At 47.8% G+C, this 19,121-nt stretch overlaps 1 protein-coding gene and 1 long non-coding RNA gene across 2 annotated transcripts in view; both read left to right on the plus strand.

The window, feature by feature from the left end:
- The window catches only part of LOC131481801 (uncharacterized), a 42,207-nt gene that overhangs the window by 21,155 nt on the left and 1,931 nt on the right, over positions 1-19,121 (plus strand). The window lies entirely within an intron of this gene.
- Positions 6,214-17,323, plus strand: LOC101531319 (acyl-CoA desaturase 1-like). The gene is made up of 6 exons (XM_004579963.3): positions 6,214-6,350; positions 6,957-7,242; positions 10,333-10,463; positions 11,578-11,783; positions 14,196-14,428; positions 16,966-17,323. Exons 1-6 carry the CDS (start codon positions 6,327-6,329, stop codon positions 17,163-17,165), a joined length of 1,080 nt encoding a protein of 359 aa, XP_004580020.2. The 5' UTR covers positions 6,214-6,326; the 3' UTR covers positions 17,166-17,323.

Consider the following 19,121-nt stretch of genomic DNA (forward strand, 5'->3'; position numbering starts at 1 on the left):
AAAAAAAAAAAAACTTATAACCCTGGGGGTGGGGAGAGAGTGCTGGCATTGTGATGTGGAGGTAAAGTTGCCTGCTGTGATGCTGGCATTCTATATGGGCACCAAGTTGAGTCTGGCTGCTCTACTTCTGATCCAGTTCTCTGCTAATAGCCTGGGGCAAGCAGAAGCTGGCCTGTATGCTTGGGTCCCTGCCACCCATGTGGGAGATCTGGATGAAGCTCCTGGCGTCTGATTTTAATCTAGATCAGAACAGGCTGTTTCAATCACCTGGGGGAGTAAAACACATGATGGAATCTCTTTCTGCCTTCCACACCTTCCTACTTCCTTCCCTCTCTGTTTAAGTGAAAATTGGAAAAAAAAATTCATTTCAGCATATCTTCTCAGCACAAATCCACAACTACTATACCCATAAGTCAACAGGATGTAAAATACTGCATATATCCCTATTATTGCTATACCAAAATAAGCAGGAAGCATTTCAAGACAGATTCTTATGCCTTACATACCCTCTGTATAATGACTCTTTCCAATGCAAACTAAATGTATTAATGTGTCTCCTTAGGATCTCTCTCAAAAAGGTGCATGCAAAGCAGTAATCATTAAGACAGAAAAGAGACAAATATAATAATGTACCACATCACAAAATGCTGGTCAGTAATAGATCATATATATATATATATATATATATATATATATATATATATACATGACAGTTAAGCCAATAATATTATAATGGAGCTAAAAATTTCCATCACCCACAATGTGCTAGAGTTTTAACAGAGGCCTTATTAGAAGAGGGTCAAAAAGTAAACAGTTAATAAAATAAAGAAGTCATATGGAGCCAGCACTTTGGTTGAGAGAGTTGGGCTGCTGCCTATAGTGTTGGCTCCCATATGGGCACCCTTACTTCCTTATCTAGTCCTTTATACTAATGTACCTGGGAAGGCAGCAGAGGAGCACTCAAATGCTTGGGACCCTGCACCCACATGGGAAACTCAGAAGAAGCTTCTGGTTTCTGGCTTTGACCTGGCACGGCCCTGGTTGTTGCAGCCACCTGGGGAGTGAAAGAACAGATGGAAGATCTCTTTCTATTTCTTTCTCTCTCTGGCTGTCTCTCTCTCCCCTCTCTCTCCTTCCCTCCTTTCCCCATTCCTCCTCTGTAACTCCACCTTTCAAATAAATACAATAAATCTTGAACAAACATTAAAAAAAGAAGCTATAGCAAGCTAAGTTTAATAATTGAGAAAAGAAAAAAAACTGATAGAATGACTAAGTACATAGTGTTAATGAGTATACAGTAGTAAACAGTAATGTCCTAAGTCTTCACATTCACTTTGCCACTCGCTCAAAGCACATACTAACCTTTAAGCTCCATTTATTAGAAGTGCCCTGACAAATGCCCCATAAATTTATGGTGCATTTTATACAATCTTTTTACCCTATATTTCAGGTCTAAATATGCTAGCACACACAAATACCACTGGCACATTTCTAGCTTAAGACCAATATACTATGCGTCCCTCAGTGCCTGAGTGTGCAGTAGGCCACAGGATCTAAGTTTGTATAAGTACATACTACAACATTCGCCTAATGACAAAATGGTTTGCAGAAAACTTCCCAGAGCATGTTCATGACACTGACTCATGGGTGTGTCTGAACATCTTATTCAAAACTTGCTCAGACACTTCACCAACAGAAGCCACACACAGCTGGTCCTAAGACCAAGAGAGGGATGAGGAAAAAAAACAGCCTATTCCTGAAGTCATCTGCAATAACAGCTGCAATATCATTATTTTCCGTAAGTGTTTCACAGTAAAGCCCTTTTCCTAATGCCTCACAGAGAATCAACAGGAAGCAAACAGGAACGTGCTCACTTCACTCTCAGGATGGGGACATAGGCTCAACTTATGCACACTTCTCTGAAAACTAGGATGAGGAGAGTACCCTCCTCCTCTCTGGGCTTATATGCCAAACATGAAACACTTCATGACATTTATTCAATGAGGGACTTTAGGAGGATGCCACAGGGCCCAAGGAAGGCAATTAAGCTCTCCACCAGCTGCAGGCTCTGACATGCTTAACGGTGACAGCTGCTTCTTGTGGTGGAAGGATGACAGCTGAGAGCAGGAATGAGCGGTCCCGTGAAAGCCCTGCTGGTGGCTCATCCTCTCTACTGTGAAACACAAAGTGCCCTGTAGTTTTTGTGTGTTCATCACTCTCCCCATCTGTAAAGGAATGGTCTCTGCACCCCTCATACCATGTTTCTGCTATAAACCCATGTCATTGGCTTCTGAATCCACACTTCATTCACCCTGGTCTGGTAACTAAATAACTGATTCAGCAAAAGTTGGGATGCATGAGTGTAGGTGTGTCTCCTAATCTTTTGTATTCATCCAAACAAAGCTAATATATATTATAAAATCTTTTTTGTGATCAACATTGATTTAAATCTAGGCTATAGATAAATATGTCAAGTTCAAGGTCAGCTGAGGGCTATGCCAGAATTCTAAGTCTGATAGAAGAATCTTTATTTCTACTTACTCAAGCATTTTTCCTCCCACTCTCCCAAAGTTAAAAATCTAGACCCATATCACTGGAAGGGACCTCTGTCCTTTCTACGCCATGAGTCCTGCCTCCAAGTGTCCTATTTGCATGAGTGGGACTGTGCAACAGCCAGGATAGGTCATGTTAACTCTTAATCAGAAAGGACATAAGTGCTAAGATTGTCACGACCATGTGGGTGTGGATGAAAAAACTGCCCTGTAGGACACAGTTCTTCCTCATTGTGCACTGCTATGCTGTTCCTCATGAATAAAACATAGCCACGTGACGTCTGCGCTGCTCTGTTCCAGAGGCTGCAGAGGCAGTAAGAGCAGGGTCCACTCTGTGCGGGGAGCTGGGAGAGAGGTGCAGGGCGAGCTCCAGGCCTTGCTGAGGGGTTCCCAGGGCCTTGCACACTGGGATGATGAGCAAGGGCCTGGCTCGGTGCCACACACTGGTCAGCATGCTGCAATCCAAACTTACAGATTTTACAGGACTAAAATAATCCCCAAAGCCCCTTTTTCTGGGAGCAAATGTCTGTGTGCTGTGTCAAAAAGCAAAGAGGAAAGAATAATGTGAAGGAAAGGCAGGAGGCAAATTATTGTAGAACAAGGTAAATGAGTTGTAGGCTCACATATAGTAACAGCGGTTAGGTTCACTGTGCATAGAGCTGCAACAGCAATGCAGGACCAATCCTGAAATGTGGAAAGGAACCAGTTGTGGCCATGCACACCACAGCCTAGAAAAGGAGAGATCTTCAAAAATGTCGTGCTCATGAATTATACAACACGTGGAATGCTATTACAACTCATCTGCGGCCAGGCAGTGCTGGGAGATGGAGGTGAGCAAGACAGACACTGTCCCTATCCCCAGAGGGCATCCCAGCAGAACATGATGAAAGTCACAAAACCAGCAGCCACTGAGAGAATGGATCCAATAGCAGCCAGGCTGCTACAGTTACTGAAGAACTGAAAGAGACAGGAATTCACTCAGTGAGAGGCCTGTGTGAGAAGGGGGATGGGCAGGAGAGTGCTCCAGGCAGAAGAAAGGAATGTACCCAGGCTCCAGAAGTACCATAGGGCAAGAGACAACAGGGAGAAGGGGTGGGGTGGCCAGAGATGGAGCAAGCAGCAGCAGGCACACAGTGAGAAGGGGTCTGGTCTTAGAGGGCCTTGCAGCAATGATGAGAGGCATGGATTGCAGCCAAAGGGCAATATAAACATCTGACTCTTCACATACTGTTCAGCTTAGGGGGCTCAATGGGACCTGATTTCCTTGCTACCTCATGGGGAACAATCAAAATGAAATTTTACAAGTACAAGGAAATCTTGGGCTCCCTTCCAGAAATAACAGTTTGTAGTTCCATTGTGTATCTCTCAAGCATACTTTCTATTTTCCTCATCTATGCTAAAATATTTATTAAAGCTAGACTATTACTAATCCCATTACACACAAATACTGAACATATCCTTATTTATAAATTCCAATTGCTTCCTGATGGAATACTGGTTGATACCAAGGCTCATGCTTCCCCTATACCATTATTTCCCACAAATGGTCTCACTTGGTAGATAGTCACCATCTCTGGAGTCTGACTACTGGGTGACACATCACAGCCCTGGACATAAATGCAAGAATCACTCACCACTTTGCCTGGTTCCAGACCCCAAAAGGAGCGCTGTCCTGTTCCTCATCCAGACCTTCTCTGGACTCCCTCAGGCAGCAGTCTGTCTCTAGGGAGAAAAAAACGATGTCTCCAACCCACACTTGGCCTGGGCACACCTAACCTTTTTTTCCTCTGGCAGAAAATGATGCCAGTGCCCTGGCCTAAGCAATGCCACCAGCCTAAAGTAAGCACAGCAGCAGCAGTGGTGTCCACCAGGATCTCAGGAAACAAGAGGGCAGTGTCCAGAGAATCCTGGCATGTCAGATGATTCCTGATGGGCACAGCTCTGGGAGACATCAGAGTGAGTGTGCCTGGGCACACAGACTAAGCAAAGCTGGTGTCCACGGCATGGCCATCTCGAGCCACAGTGGAGGGTAGGCCCCAGAAGAAATCCTGAGCCCTCTCTCTTATGAATGCAGTAGAATGAATATGTATCCTCTCCCCTTAAATTCACAGGAAAGCACAGCCTCTTGGGATGGCATTTTGTATCTACTCACAGGTTGGTGCTTAGGTGTTTGGTTCACGAACACAGGGACCTCATGAATGACAGCACTGCCTCTGAGGAGCAGAAGCACAGCAAGGACTCCTTGCCCATGCAGAGATCTCCCCAACCACAATCAGACCCACTGTGCCCTCCAAGAGCACCTGCTCTCACTCAACTCCTTTGCATGGCACAGGGACCACACAGGGCCTAAGGGGAGTTGCCTTGTCCTCCTCCAAGCAAGCCCAGGGGCCTCCCCTCTTTGGAGCCCATCCTCAGCACAGGACTCCTAGCCTTCTCCTCTTCCTGCAGAAGGGTTCTGAGCAGTGTGGGGCACACTGGGCATGGAACAAAGACTGTCTGAATGCATACCATCCCTGCTTTCCAGCTATGCACATAAAGCTCCCCAGGGCACAGAGAATATAGGGGACCCTATGGTACTGGACAGTGTTAAGATCCAGGCTCTGTCTTAGCATTTTTGAGCTCAGTCGAGCTCTACCTCTTCCTTGCTGTTGTGACCATGGGAAAGTTATGGTATGTGTTAACTTCTGTTTCCAGTGGGTCATGAAGTACCCACCTCACAGGTCACTGCAGGATGCACCAAAATGTCTAAACTGACAGTGATCACTCAAGATGCAAAATTTCTTCTCATTCTCCACCCAATCCCCTCCCCTGCTGCTGCTTCTCAGTTAGAGTCCAACATTCCGTGAAACCCTTAAGGCTTAACATTCTGTGACCCACACATCCCCCACAGTTGCAGTTTGGTTTGGGGACGCGACTGCTCACCATGCCCAGCAGTGGATGTCTCTGCCAGGAGCCTGAAAGGCATGGGTGCAGGGCAGGGCTAGGAGGCATGCTTGGGCTCAGAGAGCCTGGAGTTCCAGTGGCGGAGCCATTGTTCCACGGAGGCCCGAGGATTGAGCCACAGGAGCCATTATCCCGGGTACATCCAGTGCAAGCCGCTCCCCGCCCAGCACCCACCTATTGGCAGCACACCCTGGAGTCATTCCTATTACAGGTCTTCTTGGTCTGGCAGAAAGAAAGCCCGTATTGCCTAGGCCTCCGATGCCAGAACAGGCCCAGTGGTTGGTGGAAGAGAAAGAGTGGGGGGAGGGGGAGCAAAGATCCGGCTGGAGGGAACAGCAGATTGCGCGGAGCCAATGGCAACAGCAGCTGAGGTGGCACCAAATTCCCTTTGGCCAATGACACACAAGAGTTTACGGGAGCCTCATTAGCATTTCCCCCGGGCAGCGGCTGGGCAGGGGCGGCCTGCGTTGGTCTCTGCAGCATCCCAGCGCTGCGGCAACCCTACTCGCTGCTTTCCTTGCTTTTCTGCCTTTTTCCAGCCCTTTTCACCATCCGATGCTGCCTCTTTCAGGCAGGTCCGCGCACGCTACTTCCTGAGGCAGAGGATAAAAGCCGTCTGAGTCTACGCTCAACCACCCCCAGCTCTAACCTTTCAATTCCCCGCCAGGGGGACATTCGCTCACAGCGGGCTCTGGCCCAGACGCTCCCGTGCTCCGATAAGGCTTCTCAGCACCGCACTCCGGCGGACTCGGGAACTCAACCGCTCTGCGACTCGATATCCGGATCCGCAGTCTAAGTCTCCGGACGGAGATCCGAGGACCTTGAGGAACGATGCCCGCACACCTGCTGCAGGAGGTGAGCTTCCCAGCATCTGCTCCCAACTTGGTGGTCGCTGGTCTGGGCGGGGCTTCCGGGTGACTTGGGGTTGAGGGGATATGGTTGAGAGCTACCAACAAGAGAACCTGGCCATCTACCCCAAGGTGCACGAGAATCAGTTTGGGATTTGAGTTTTAACTTTGGGGAATGGATTCCTCAACATTTGTTTTATGAGTAAAGGAAAGCCCGGTCGTAGGAGAAGCATTAAGTATATGTGAGCTTTTCTTTGTATTTAAAGGGGTGCCAGTGCTTTATACCCCACACCTAAGGCCCTCCATCTCCAAGTTGCATCCTTGCCTTTCTGCACAGTTCCTGGGAAACTCAGCCTCCTGCACATGGCACACACCATCCTCTCCGACGCCCCTAGTGATGGGCCAGGGTCTGAGCCTGCCCGCTCCCTTCTCCACAGTTCCTGGGAAACTCAGCCTCCTGCACATGGCACACACCATCCTCTCCGATGCCCCTAGTGATGGGCCAGGGTCTGAGCCTGCCCGCTCCCTTCTCCCTTGTGGGATCAGAAAGTCAAGTGGCTGCCACTGCCTCCTCTGTCTCCTCTTTCCTGACCTCCTCTTCCCTCCCATACAGGTCTCCAGCTCCTACACAAACACAACCGCTACTGTCACCACACCCCACTCCAGGCTCCCACAGGGTGCAGAGGACAAGCTGGGGAAGAACCCCCTGCCCACCGAGGAAGACATCCGTCCTGAGTTCAAAGATGACATCTATGACCCCAGCTACCAGGATGAGGAGGGCCCCAGGCCCAAGCTCCAGTATGTCTGGAGAAACATCATCCTCATGGCTCTGCTACACATCGGAGCCCTGTATGGGATCACCTTGGTGCCCAGTTGCAAGTTCCACACCTGGCTCTGGGGTAAGTGGCTTCCCACCCTGCTGAGCAAGCCCAAGGGTACTCCCTGCTCTGGAGGGAGGCAGGATCTCCCACAGAGCCCCGGGTCCTCCCAACCCTGGCTTTGCCAGGCATTTCTCCACTGGGTTGGGAATGTGGTCTAGGGGAATTGGATACTGCTGGAAAGTGAATCCTGGGGGCCCTTTAGCAAGGGTCTTCAGGAAGCAGCTCTGAGGCCACGTGCCATGTGCCAGAGTCAGCCGTCCCTGAGAACTTTTATGTTTGAGTCATTTGCTTGGCTCCTGTCCCAGGCCTGCCAAAAAACAAGACCAGCCCCTGAGCTGAGAGGCAGGGGAGCCTGGGACACACCCACGGCTTTATGGTGGACAATGGGCCCACTCAGAGCATTGAGCATTGAGGTCTCTGCTGAGGGAGAGAGCTTGCTGGAGGAGGAAGGGAAAGGTGGCTATCCAGGAAACTCCTTCAGTCTTCTTCCTTGGCCAGATCAGAATCCTTTGGTATAGAGAAGGATAAAGAAGGCTCCTACACAAGGCAAGGTACACAGATGTGTGCTCTACTGCTCCATGTCAGTCTTTTGGGTGCTAGATGCGCTAGTCCACAAAATGTTGGAACTGAAATGAAGAGCCTGCTTCGTGTTCTGGTCCTGGTTTCATGAACCCACACTACGGGCTCTGTTCTGGTGCCGTGAAGTACCTGAGCCCCAGAACTTTCTTCCCCAAGTCCTCATACTTGTTCCCCTTGCCAAAGTTGGGCAGGTCCGAACAGAGAGCCCTGGACAGTCCTGTTATTGAGTCAGCCATCACAACACAGCCAGAGGGCAGTCTGTCTTTGACTTGCCCTTCATTCTGCTCCGTCAGGGATGGCCCTGCAGGGGCTCCTTGTAGCCCCTGTGGCCTGGAAGCATAGACATTCTTTGTGGACAATGTCTCCTCTGACCCTCCATCCCCAAGCCTTGAAGCAAGGAGTCAGAGTGGGGAACTCTATAGACACAGACCCCATTGCCCTACTTGCCACTGACTGAGGGGTATTAAACCAAGAAATCCTCAGCAGAAAACAACTTCAGGTTTTCCAAAGCATTCTTGGGTGAGGGTGTTTTCTATAGTTTATCTTGAGTGGGGGAGGTGGTGTTGCAAGGTGGAAAGGCAAGCAGGACCACTTAGGTCTGCTGTTGGTGGGGAGACAGAGCGCCTAGGCCTTTGTCCTGGCAGTCTTCCATGCAGCATGGTGCATAAGCAGTGATCTTTGTAAGGTTTACAGCGCTTCTGATACCAGCTGGGGCAACAGCATTTGAGTATAACTAAGAAGTTCACATTCCTCAGGTGACCTGGGTTTCACCACAGTACCCCCTCAAGAGTGAAGAATTTTCAGCCCCTCCTATTTCTTTCATTTTGGAGCCTCTCAAATGATCCCTTAGGATAGGGCTGATGAAATACATAGGTAAACAATAAGGATTTATGGATCAGATCTTGTGCCTTCGACCAAAAGCTATGAGATGTTGCTGAACCATCAACATGGTCATTAATGAGCCTGCTCTGTGGAACAGAGAGGGAATGAATTTCCAACTGTCTTACACCATTGTCTTTGATAGATTTAGAGGTGTTGATAGAAAGCACACCAGAGTCCCTGGGCTCTTTTCCCAAGTCCTTGTTAAAGTAGGACCTTATATGCTTTCTCAGCCCATCGGCCAAAATCATCTGCAACATAAAGCAACCTTAGAAGTTTCCTTGGTTTCTGAATCCACCTTGCTTTCATGCTCAAAGCCATTTTCTTCCTTGGTGATTGGCAGCTTTGGCTTCACTGTGGTTTTTCCAGGGACAGGTGGGGTCAGTTTCTGTAACTGGGAAGATAGCAATCAGTACAGGGTTAGAGGCCATTGAGGCCCCTGCAATCCTAATTCCCAGCTGTCTGTGGAGGCAGCAGCACACAGAACAATAAGTTATAGAGTGTTGCAGTGTATAGTGTCTCTAACTGTATCCAGTTCTGTAACCACTGAGGATCCATTGTTTCTGGTTGTTCCCTAGGGATAAAACATAGTTAACAGTTTCTCCAAGACTCAGCCTCTTCCTCCTAGAGTTGCTGAACAGATATACCCAGCAACCCACTTCCCAGTTAGAAATTACATTTCGCACTGTTTCAGTCTCTATGCCTGAAGGAAGTTGAGGGGGATAATGCTGGGGTGGTCTGCTTAGATAATGGAGTGTATCCCATTATCATGTGGAATTAACATTACTCAGTGTGAGTTTGAGATTACCGAGGGGCCTGATGAAACAGAGACCTGGGAAATGTGCACATATCCTGGGGTGGTGGATGGTACAGCTGGACATGAACAACTTGTTGAGAACCATGGTGGGTGTGAAACCATGCCTCCAGAGTTCCTAGCCAGGTGACCTAGGTAAGCACTTAACTAACCTTGCTGCACTTCAGCTGTACTTGCTCAGGCATTTGTACCACCACTCCATACAAAGATGCTGGGAATTAAAAAATTTGAGATCTCTGGGTAAAACTGAAGATACCAGGCAAACATGACTTAAGAACGGGGCAGATTTTTCCTGATAGGGCCACAAAAGTTGAAATGATTTTATACTACCTGGTGATTGGCTATAGTTCTGAGCATTTAGCCTGCTTCAAACCAGCAAGAGATCCTCTCATTTTTCAGTGCCCATGTCGTTCTGGCTCTTAAAATACTATTGTTTTGTTTTGCTTTTTATATGACTACTAAGATTGGCAGGAGCAGTTTTTGGCTTGAGCACCACATGTTAGCTGAAGGTCAAAGTCAAGGGGACCTGGAGTGATATACACCTGCAAATTTAACCATGTCAAACGATTAGTGGTTATTCACTATCCTACTTGACTCCTCAGTTCCTGGGACTACTTAGCTTGCCTCTAGTTGTATTTTAACAGGTGGGAGATGATGATACTTTTGAAAAGTAAAAATCCAAGTCATTTCAGAGATCAAGGCATTCTCAGGGTTTGGGTATAATACATCTTCACTTGCAATTTCAAGAAGACAGACTGTGGCATCAGGACAATATTCTTGGCTTTCCCAGGTAGGGCTGGCATCAGTTGGTGACACCCACTGTCTTTTCCTGGCAGGGATATTCTATTACTTAGTCAGTGCCCTGGGCATCACAGCAGGAGCACACCGTCTGTGGAGCCACAGGACTTACAAAGCCCGGCTGCCCCTGAGACTCTTCCTGATCATTGCCAACACCATGGCCTTCCAGGTAAGGAACTGGTGGGGCTCAGCTCTTGCTTCTCCATCGACCCTAGAGATGGGTTGGGAGCAGAACAGAGGGGACTGGCGCCAGCAGAGGAGCCACTCTGACAGCTGTGGCACTCTCCTCTCCTCTATGTCACTGCAAGTGCAGGCTCAGCTTGAGGTCTGCAAAGCAGGTGGACGCTCTGAGTCCCTAGAAGGGGAAGGGGAAGCTCAGCAGGACACACTAATGTGCAGGACTGTCTCGGACTGGCTGTTTTAATCTTTAACACAGTGGGACAAGGCACAGGAACCTGTGTCTGATCCCAGTTTCCTGGGATGTTGGAGATCAAGTCACTGTTTAACATGACTATCTTAGACTCCTACCCACCACCTGAAAAACTGACACTGATGCTTCACAGACGCATGAACTATATGGTTTTCAGATAGTAAAAGCAAATGCTTTTATAAAATGGCATGTGTATCTCTTATTATACAGAGCATGAAACACTAATTTATTTATTAAATCCTCGCAACAATCTAAGGAGGTAGGAACTATCACTATTCCTACTTTACAGGTGAAGAAAATAGGTCATAGGTTAGATAGAACTCCAGATAGTTCCTGTCCTGGACTGTATGTTAGGTAAGTCAAATACTGAGTTTTGTAGAAGTGCTATATTTATACTGCAAGCATGAAGGGACTGAAAAAGGGGGACTCAAATAGTAATTCCTGTGGCGCTAATCTAGGAACCAGAAGTAGAAAAGTCCCCTTTTTCAATGGCGTCATCTTAGGTACCTAACACATTTGCCTAACTATCCCTGTTAGAGGCATTTACCTTGAAGGCCTTCAGGTGTTTTGTTTTTAGAAAAGAGAACAGTGAGATTGGTCCTTGTCCAGCTTCCTTTGCATGAGGAAGTGTAGCACTCAAACCACCCGTACTCAGGGCCCTTCCCCTCCAAGCCCTGCCCACCACGGGACCCCATGAGGAGGCAGGCACAGCCCCAGGGACTTCGGAGGGCACAGAAGCTCAGCGGTAGTGTATGGCAGAGGGTCAACACCTCCACGACTCCCCAGGGCTGAGGGTTCTCCTCAGAGGACGTCTCTCCTCAGCACCACCCCCCCACTTTCTCTGTCCCTGCAGAATGATGTGTTTGAATGGGCCCGAGACCACCGTGCCCACCACAAGTTCTCAGAAACCGACGCCGATCCCCATAACTCCAGACGTGGCTTCTTCTTCTCTCACGTGGGCTGGCTGCTGGTACGCAAACACCCAGCCGTCAAAGAGAAGGGTGGGCTGCTGGACCTGTCTGACCTCAAAGCTGAGAAACTGGTGATGTTCCAGAGAAGGTGAGTGAGGAACCATGCAGCCAGGGTGGTCCTGCACCTGTGGCAGAGGGACCCCACTTTTCCTCCAAGGGCGTGTCAAGTTCATGTTGAATGACTGTGTTTGCTGGTGCAAAACCATCATTGCAAACCCCAGATTTTATTTTCTGTGGGAAGACTATTATTACAGTGGGTTTGAGTTTTTACTCTTACTTTGATTCCTTTATTTGAACGACAAAGTGACAGAACGAGACAGTGATGGAGAGAAAGATATTCTCTGGTTCACTCCCCAAATTAGTACAACAGCTGGGACAAGAATTGTGCCAGGCCAAAGCCAGGAGCCAGAAAGCCCATTCATATCTCCCATGAGATTACCAGGAGCCCAAGTATTCAAGCAGTCTTATATGCTTCCCAGTTGCTTAAGCAGAGAAGAGAATCAGAAGCAGTGTAGCCCTGGCTTGAATAGATACTCCTGTATGGAATGTGGCCATCTCAAGAAGTAGTTTAAACTGCTGTACCATAGGGCTACACCAAAACTCAAATGTGAACATCAGACAGGCCTGCAGCCATAGACTATTGCTTGGTTTCTTCCTTTCTGAGCTGTTTTAATTAAACTAATTAAAGCAACAAGTGATTGCTGACTTGCACACAAAAATGTAACAAAAATTATAATTTAAATCTAACATACAGTAAAGAGCAAAATGAGAGTATCTGAGTACTCGCTTTTAAGGAGTCTGTAGCTTATTGGGTAGTCAAATAATATGCCAAGTACCCAATACCCATGGGGCAAGAAAGAATATTTTCTGTACCATGAAAGGTAAAGAAAAGAGTGAGACTGTTGGTTAAGAACTCCAGGAAAAGGGACCCAGTGCGATAGCCTAACGGCTAAACTTGCACATGCTGGGATCCTGTATAGGCACCAGTTCATACTCTGGCGGCTCCACTTCCCATCCAGCTCTCTGCTTGTGGCCTGAGAAAACAGTTAAGGATGGCCCAAAGCCTTGGGACCCTGCACCCATGTGGGAACCCAGAAGAGGCTTTGGCTTCTGGCTTTGGATTGGCTCAGCTTTGGCCATGGTGGCCACTTGGACAATCAATCAGAGAACAGAAGATCTTCCTCTCTCTCCTCTTCTCTGTATATTTGTCTTTCCAAACAAACAAACAAACAAACAAACAAACAAAAAAACCAAAACCAAAAAACTCCAGGGAAGGTTCTATGAAATAGTGCTGGACTCCTCGAAGGGACAACAATGTTCACAAGGATGTATGGACAGGAACAGTTCAAACAGAACAGAATGAGCTAAAGCACTGAGCAAGTTCCAGCCACAAGTGCTTTCACTTGGAGTGAAGGACAGGTTGTGACAGAAACCAGAGAGAGAGAGAGAGAAAAATTGTCATTCTTATCCTAAAGGCAGGCTTGACTCAGAGGGTACCTGCACACAATGTGGTAGTCAGAGGTGTGCTTTAGGAGGGAGACTCATGGGGAGAGCACTGTGGCACAGTGGGCCTACTGCCCACAATACTGGCATCCTATATGGGCACCAGTTCAAAACCTGGCTGCTTCTCTTTCAATCCACTTCCCTACTAATGAGTCTGGGAAAGCAGTGGGAGATGATCTAAGTGCTTGGGCTCCTGCCACCCATGTAGGAGACCTAGATGGAGCTTGAAGCTTCTGGTTTTAGCCTGGGATAACCCTGGCCAAGGTATTCATTGGGGAGTGACTCAGCAGATGGAAGATCTCTGTCTCTCCCTTGATCTGTAACTCTGCCTTTCAAGTAAATAAACAGACCTTTAAGAAAAAGTGGGGTACAAGAGCAAGGCCTGCTTTCAGGACATGGGCCATAGACAGCAGTTACGGGCCAGGGGAGGAGTAGGAAGGGCAGAATCATAGGGGGACATCATTGTTCCACAACTGAGGACATGGCAGCTAGAAGATGGGAATCCTTCCCACAGAGTGTGGGACAAAGCCCCACAGGTGACCAAGGCCACTCAGTGCCCCTCTGAGAGAAAAGACAACTAAAGGAATCACAGGAAATGGAGGCAGAACAGTACCCGTGGACTTTGTGCCCAAAATGCAATGGGGAAGAGGAGGGAGCCCAAACACAGAGACATAGGCCCAGGCAGCAGGACTCTGCAGCTCCAGGGGCACGGACCTTACCTGTCACTTCACCACCAGGAAATCATGCACAGTAGAAAGAGCTAGGGGTCCAGCATCCTAGTCATGATGGGCTGGTTCCCATACTGGGAGTCTAGAGAAGTCCCTCACCCTCCTCTTCACCCCATCTGCACAGAGAGGGCCAGTCTTGGCATGTTCAACTGATCCCACCTATGTGCTCACAGGGAGGAGGAAAGAGACAGCCCAGCCCTGTGAGAGGGGACGGTAAGGGGCAGGTCTTGATCCCAGGGCCCGGATCAGCCTGCGATCTCTCTACACAGGTACTACAAACCTGCTGTCCTGCTGATGTGCTTCATCCTGCCCACGTTCGTGCCCTGGTATTTCTGGGGTGAAACTTTCCGACATAGCTTATACGTGACCACTTTCCTGCGTTATGCTGTAGTGCTCAATGCCACCTGGCTGGTGAACAGTGCTGCCCACATGTATGGATATCGCCCGTATGACAAGAACATTAACTCTAGAGAGAATATCCTGGTTTCTCTGGGAGCTGTGGGTAAGTCATCTGTCCATAACAAGGCAACATCTAGTAGTCTGCTGGATAGGGTATTGGGCCAGGAACCAGCTTAACCCTGTTACCTCAGTTTTATAGCCATTTTATATCTCAGTTTTTCTATTACAAAACTAGTGGTTTTGTAGTAAAGCTATATATAAAACTGAAGACCATTTTGAGCATCAAGCAATAAGTCTCAGGTAAAAGGAAAAGGGAAAAAATACACTGCCTTTGATCCCAAGTTCTCTGACAACTTCCAGATGCTAAGTGCAGGAAGCTTCCCGTGTTTACCCATACTGGCTGATGGGAATCTTGCACAGGAATGGGCTGCATAAATGAGCAACTGGGTCTTCAGAGTGGCCAGTGTAACAAGGGACATCTATGAAAACATGCTACATAAAAACTATAATAAATAATGACAATTTAGTTAAACTGAGTACTTAGGTGTTCCAAATATGAAGAGCAGTAGAGCAATTCCATGGCCCTTTCCTCCTACCTGTATCACATTCCTTTGTTTCTTGTTCACTTCTATCCTGAGCTGGAATTTCACTTCCCTAAAGTCACTTAGGGAATCGCAACAAATCAGTTTGATCACAGCTTCTAACCAACAGATCTGATATTGACTCTTCCTGAATTTCTTTCTATCATTCTAGTCCCGAAATAAAAAAAGACAGGGTTCTATACCTGTCTCTCAGTTTTCTGTATTGCTTTCCCAGAAATTGCACATTGCTAACCAAGGCTTCAGATTAGCTTTCGGTGATTAGAACCAGAGCTGTGTTCCTTTGCAGGTGACACTGACACCTAGGCAACCACACTGCTCTGTTCTTATGTAATGCTGCACTAATATTTCTTGCTCTTTAAAAGTATCTTTTATAAACTGAACATTGCCAGTATTTATTATCTTTATAAAAAGCATTTTGCAATCACTTTTTTACTTTCATAAATTATGGAATTATTCCTTTTAGTTACCTTTTTACATTGTACATATTCTTACTGGATTCCTATTTGACATAAATCAGTTATGTTATATATACATGTGAAACTTTCACAGAATGGAATTTCTTTCACAGGGATATGTCCTGTGTTACAAACAGACCTATGAGAGTCACTTCCTTGTAACCACCAGTTCAAGTTTCTTTGTTATATTCCTTTTCTATAACTGCTTTCTTCCCCAAATTTTTATGTACTGCTTTCCTGCTTTTCTAATTTTTTTGCCTCTTGATACACCTCCCTAAAAGGCATATCTCCCATAAGCACATCCATATGACCTACAGTTGCCCTTCAAACTGAGCTTACCCTGGGCGAACTCATTGCCCCTTTGCAAAGACTCTTCTCTACTGCACCCTCTGACCTCCATGTTAAGGCTGGCATCTGTGGGCCAGGCAGGTGCTCAACCAGAGAATCACTGTAACTCATTTGGGAGCTCAGCAGTCCTTTGTCAGCACCTGAGTCTTGGACTTACCCCCTCCTTCTCAGCTCACACTGTGGGTGATCAGCCCTCACAGAGGAGGCACCCACCTGGAGATGAGCTACCTGGGGTCACGCTCTCTGTAGGACACATGGCCTTGCTTGTTGCTAGTGTCATCCCTTCCCTATCTGGAGTAGGTTTCCCACAGAAGGCCCAACAGCCTCTTTGTCGGCATCCCTTCACCCTGACCTGACAAGGGTCAGTGTGTCAGTGGGTTAGAAAGAGGGGTCCAGGCAAGAGTTGGAAACCTCCCTTTGACTTGCTGCAGAGTTATCCTCAGTACAGCACATGGATCCCTCTGTCGATCCATGTGAAATGCTTATTCCATGACTTCTCAGCATCTCTGAGGTTAGAGGGAGTATTTAAGCAATTTGTTTCTTCTTTCCTCAGAGAATTTCTCTCTTATCACCATCAGCCCCAGCCCAGGGCCAAAGCTCAGACAATAAGAAGGCAAAGAGGCCTGCTCTGGACCATCAGAGACTGAGGAATTTGCTGGACTCATATTCCTCTGACTGTTGGGCACCTCTTCCTATTCCACTGGGACCTCTCACACTCATGGTGGTCTGCTGCAGTGCAGAGAGCAGGCTCCTTTGCTCACTGTGTGAGCAACACAGCCCAAGTTCTTTATTCTGGGCTCTCCTCTTTACCTCCGCACACAAACACATACACACAACCCTTTAGGGTCTGGGCTATCCCCTCTCCACCACAGTGTGCATGCATGCACACACACACACAGAACCTTTAGGGTTTTAAGTCATGTTTCCTGAAACTCTGGGAGTCTCCAGTCTATACTACATTCTCAGCACTCAGCCCTTTTCTACTCAACTCATGCAGACCCTGAGAGAAAGCAAGCAGGTGTGACAGAGGCCTCATCAATCGTTTCTTAATGTCCTTTGGCGTGATCTGTGCACAACAGAGTAGAACAGATTGGTTCAATCCCTCCCTCCAACCTGCCACTCCACAACAGCAGATTTCTCCTGGGGTCAGGTTCTCTGCTAGGAAGCTGGTGCTCAGTGAAAAGAAGATGGCAATCGGCAAAGCTCCATGACGGCTCTCCTTGCTTTCCTTGCAGGTGAGGGCTTCCACAACTACCACCACTCCTTTCCCTATGACTACTCCACCAGCGAGTACCGCTGGCACATCAACCTCACCACATTCTTCATCGACTGCATGGCTGCCCTGGGCCTGGCTTATGACCGGAAGAGAGTATCCAAGGCTGCCATCTTGGCCAGGATTAAGAGGACTGGAGATGGAAGTCACAAGAGTGGCTGAGTTTTGAGATCTTCATCTTCATTTCCAAAGGCCAACCATGCAGAGGTTCACTGTTCTGTTTATTAACTACTGAATAATGCTCCAAGGACACTAAAGATGATGACTTTAACCCATTCCAATACAGTATTCTTTAAAAATGCAAAAGTATTGAAGGACAACTGTGCCATTTAGATGCTAAGCTGATATTTTCATTTTCTCCATTTTCTTTCCCTTTTTTTTTTTTTTTTTTTTTTTGATTACTATTACTTTCCTTTCTCTTCTTCCTCACGGCTTCCCAGAAAGCAACTCGTCAGTCAAAGCCTATACAACTTTTAAACAGTCTAAAACTAATGGTCTTACTCAAGAAAACTCTCTTTCTTGAGCCTTCTCAGTTTCAATGTGGGTGGCTCAAGGTGGAGATACCAGGAAACTCTTGGGAATGGCCATGTTCACTATATTTAAATAGGCTTTGCTAGATGGAATGGACAGCTAACTTTATTGGATACAAAGCTTCTCTGGAAGGCAAGCTGTCAGGGGAGAGGCTCGCTGCCAGGCATGACTGCTAAGTGAGGGAGGGGTTAAGGTGGGAATTGAGCAGAAGATGGTCTTGCTTTGAGGAGGCACACAGCTGCCTGCCTAGCCAGGACGTGCAGCCCCTCCACATGGAACACTTCCTTTCTCTCCTGACTGTGAGGAGGACTGGCCTGGAGCTTGGACAGGCAGCTCACAACAGCAAATCTCAGAGCCGCAGCAGGCTCTGGACAGAGGTTAAGGCAGCAGCATTTAGTCTGCAGAACAAATGCTCATGGCTGGGGAGGGAACTTCTTATCTTTAATCACAAGGAGAGTTCTTGTTTCTCGGAACAAGCAGTGTGCAGGCTTGGCATGTCTGTAACAGGTAAACACAACAGCTCCCAGAGTGCTGAGCATTCCCCGAGCTCTCATCCAAGTTCTTTGGGGTTTCTGCTCTGTTATCTTCAGGACACTGGTCACTCCCCACCCCTCAGAGTCAAAGGTGGTGGTGGCATTTCCAGGCACCCCAAAGTGGAAGGCTATTAGGAGCTGGAGTTTGTCAAACATAAAAATACGGAAACCTAAATCCTTTGCTGGGTGTATGAGAATTCTTTCCACTTGGATGCTTCCCTGTGAACAAGCAATGTTGAAAGAACCCTGAAGGAGCGAGGAATTAGGTGGGTCATCTTTGCCTCAGTACCTGTCTTACTCCTGGGCAGCAGATGGAGGGGCAGGGTCTATAGGCAGCTCCTAGGTGATGACTTTCAAAGGAGGAGCTGGAAGTCCACACTGCCAAGAGATCAGAAAGGTGCTGAGTAAGCTATCAGGTGTCCTAATGAAACCAAGTTCAGTCTTAGGTCCATTCATTAGTACCAGTTTTTCACTGCAGTAAGACAAGCCACAAGGCTTCTCTTCACCATGTTGTATCCATTGACTTACTCTACGCTCTGTTGACATGCAGCTTCAAGTACAGGACTTCCTGTGAGGGAGGAATATACTAAGGAGCCTGACTCTTCATTCTGGCCTCTGCCTTCTCTGTCCCTTCTCTCCTACTAATTCTGGCCCTTCCCTCATGCTGGCTCTGGCAAGGCAGCCTCCATGCACGTGTTCAGAGACAGTGACAACCTGCTGTCCAGGCAGCTCCTCCTGCAGACAATGCTCAGGGGCCCCTGACCTCTGCTTCCCTTCCACAAGGAGAGCTGTTCCACCTTCCTGTGCCCCTCGGCCACACTGATGCCTCCAGACACGGCTGGCACAGCCTCCTGCCTCCCGGAGGCCCTCTCTCTGACACAAACGCTCCCATTGTACCACTCTGAGTGCTTGCTGGGGCCAACGTGGGTTTGTGTCAGCCTCCTGTGTCTGGGACAGAGTAGAGAGCACACCAAGTGCCCTGCTTGCTCAATCAGGTGGTCCTAGCTGATCCGGGATCCCAGTTGACGGTGAGACACTGCAGGAAGGGGGATAC

This window comes from Ochotona princeps, chromosome 13 (genome assembly GCF_030435755.1).
Source record: "Ochotona princeps isolate mOchPri1 chromosome 13, mOchPri1.hap1, whole genome shotgun sequence".
NCBI lineage: Eukaryota > Metazoa > Chordata > Mammalia > Lagomorpha > Ochotonidae > Ochotona > Ochotona princeps.

Coding starts and splice junctions, on each gene's coding strand:
- LOC101531319 (XM_004579963.3), top strand. CDS start 6,327: ATGCCCGCACACCTGCTGCAGGAG. Junction 7,243..10,332: donor GTTCCACACCTGGCTCTGGG/GTAAGTGGCTTC, acceptor TTTTCCTGGCAG/GGATATTCTATTACTTAGTC. Junction 14,429..16,965: donor GGTTTCTCTGGGAGCTGTGG/GTAAGTCATCTG, acceptor CTTTCCTTGCAG/GTGAGGGCTTCCACAACTAC.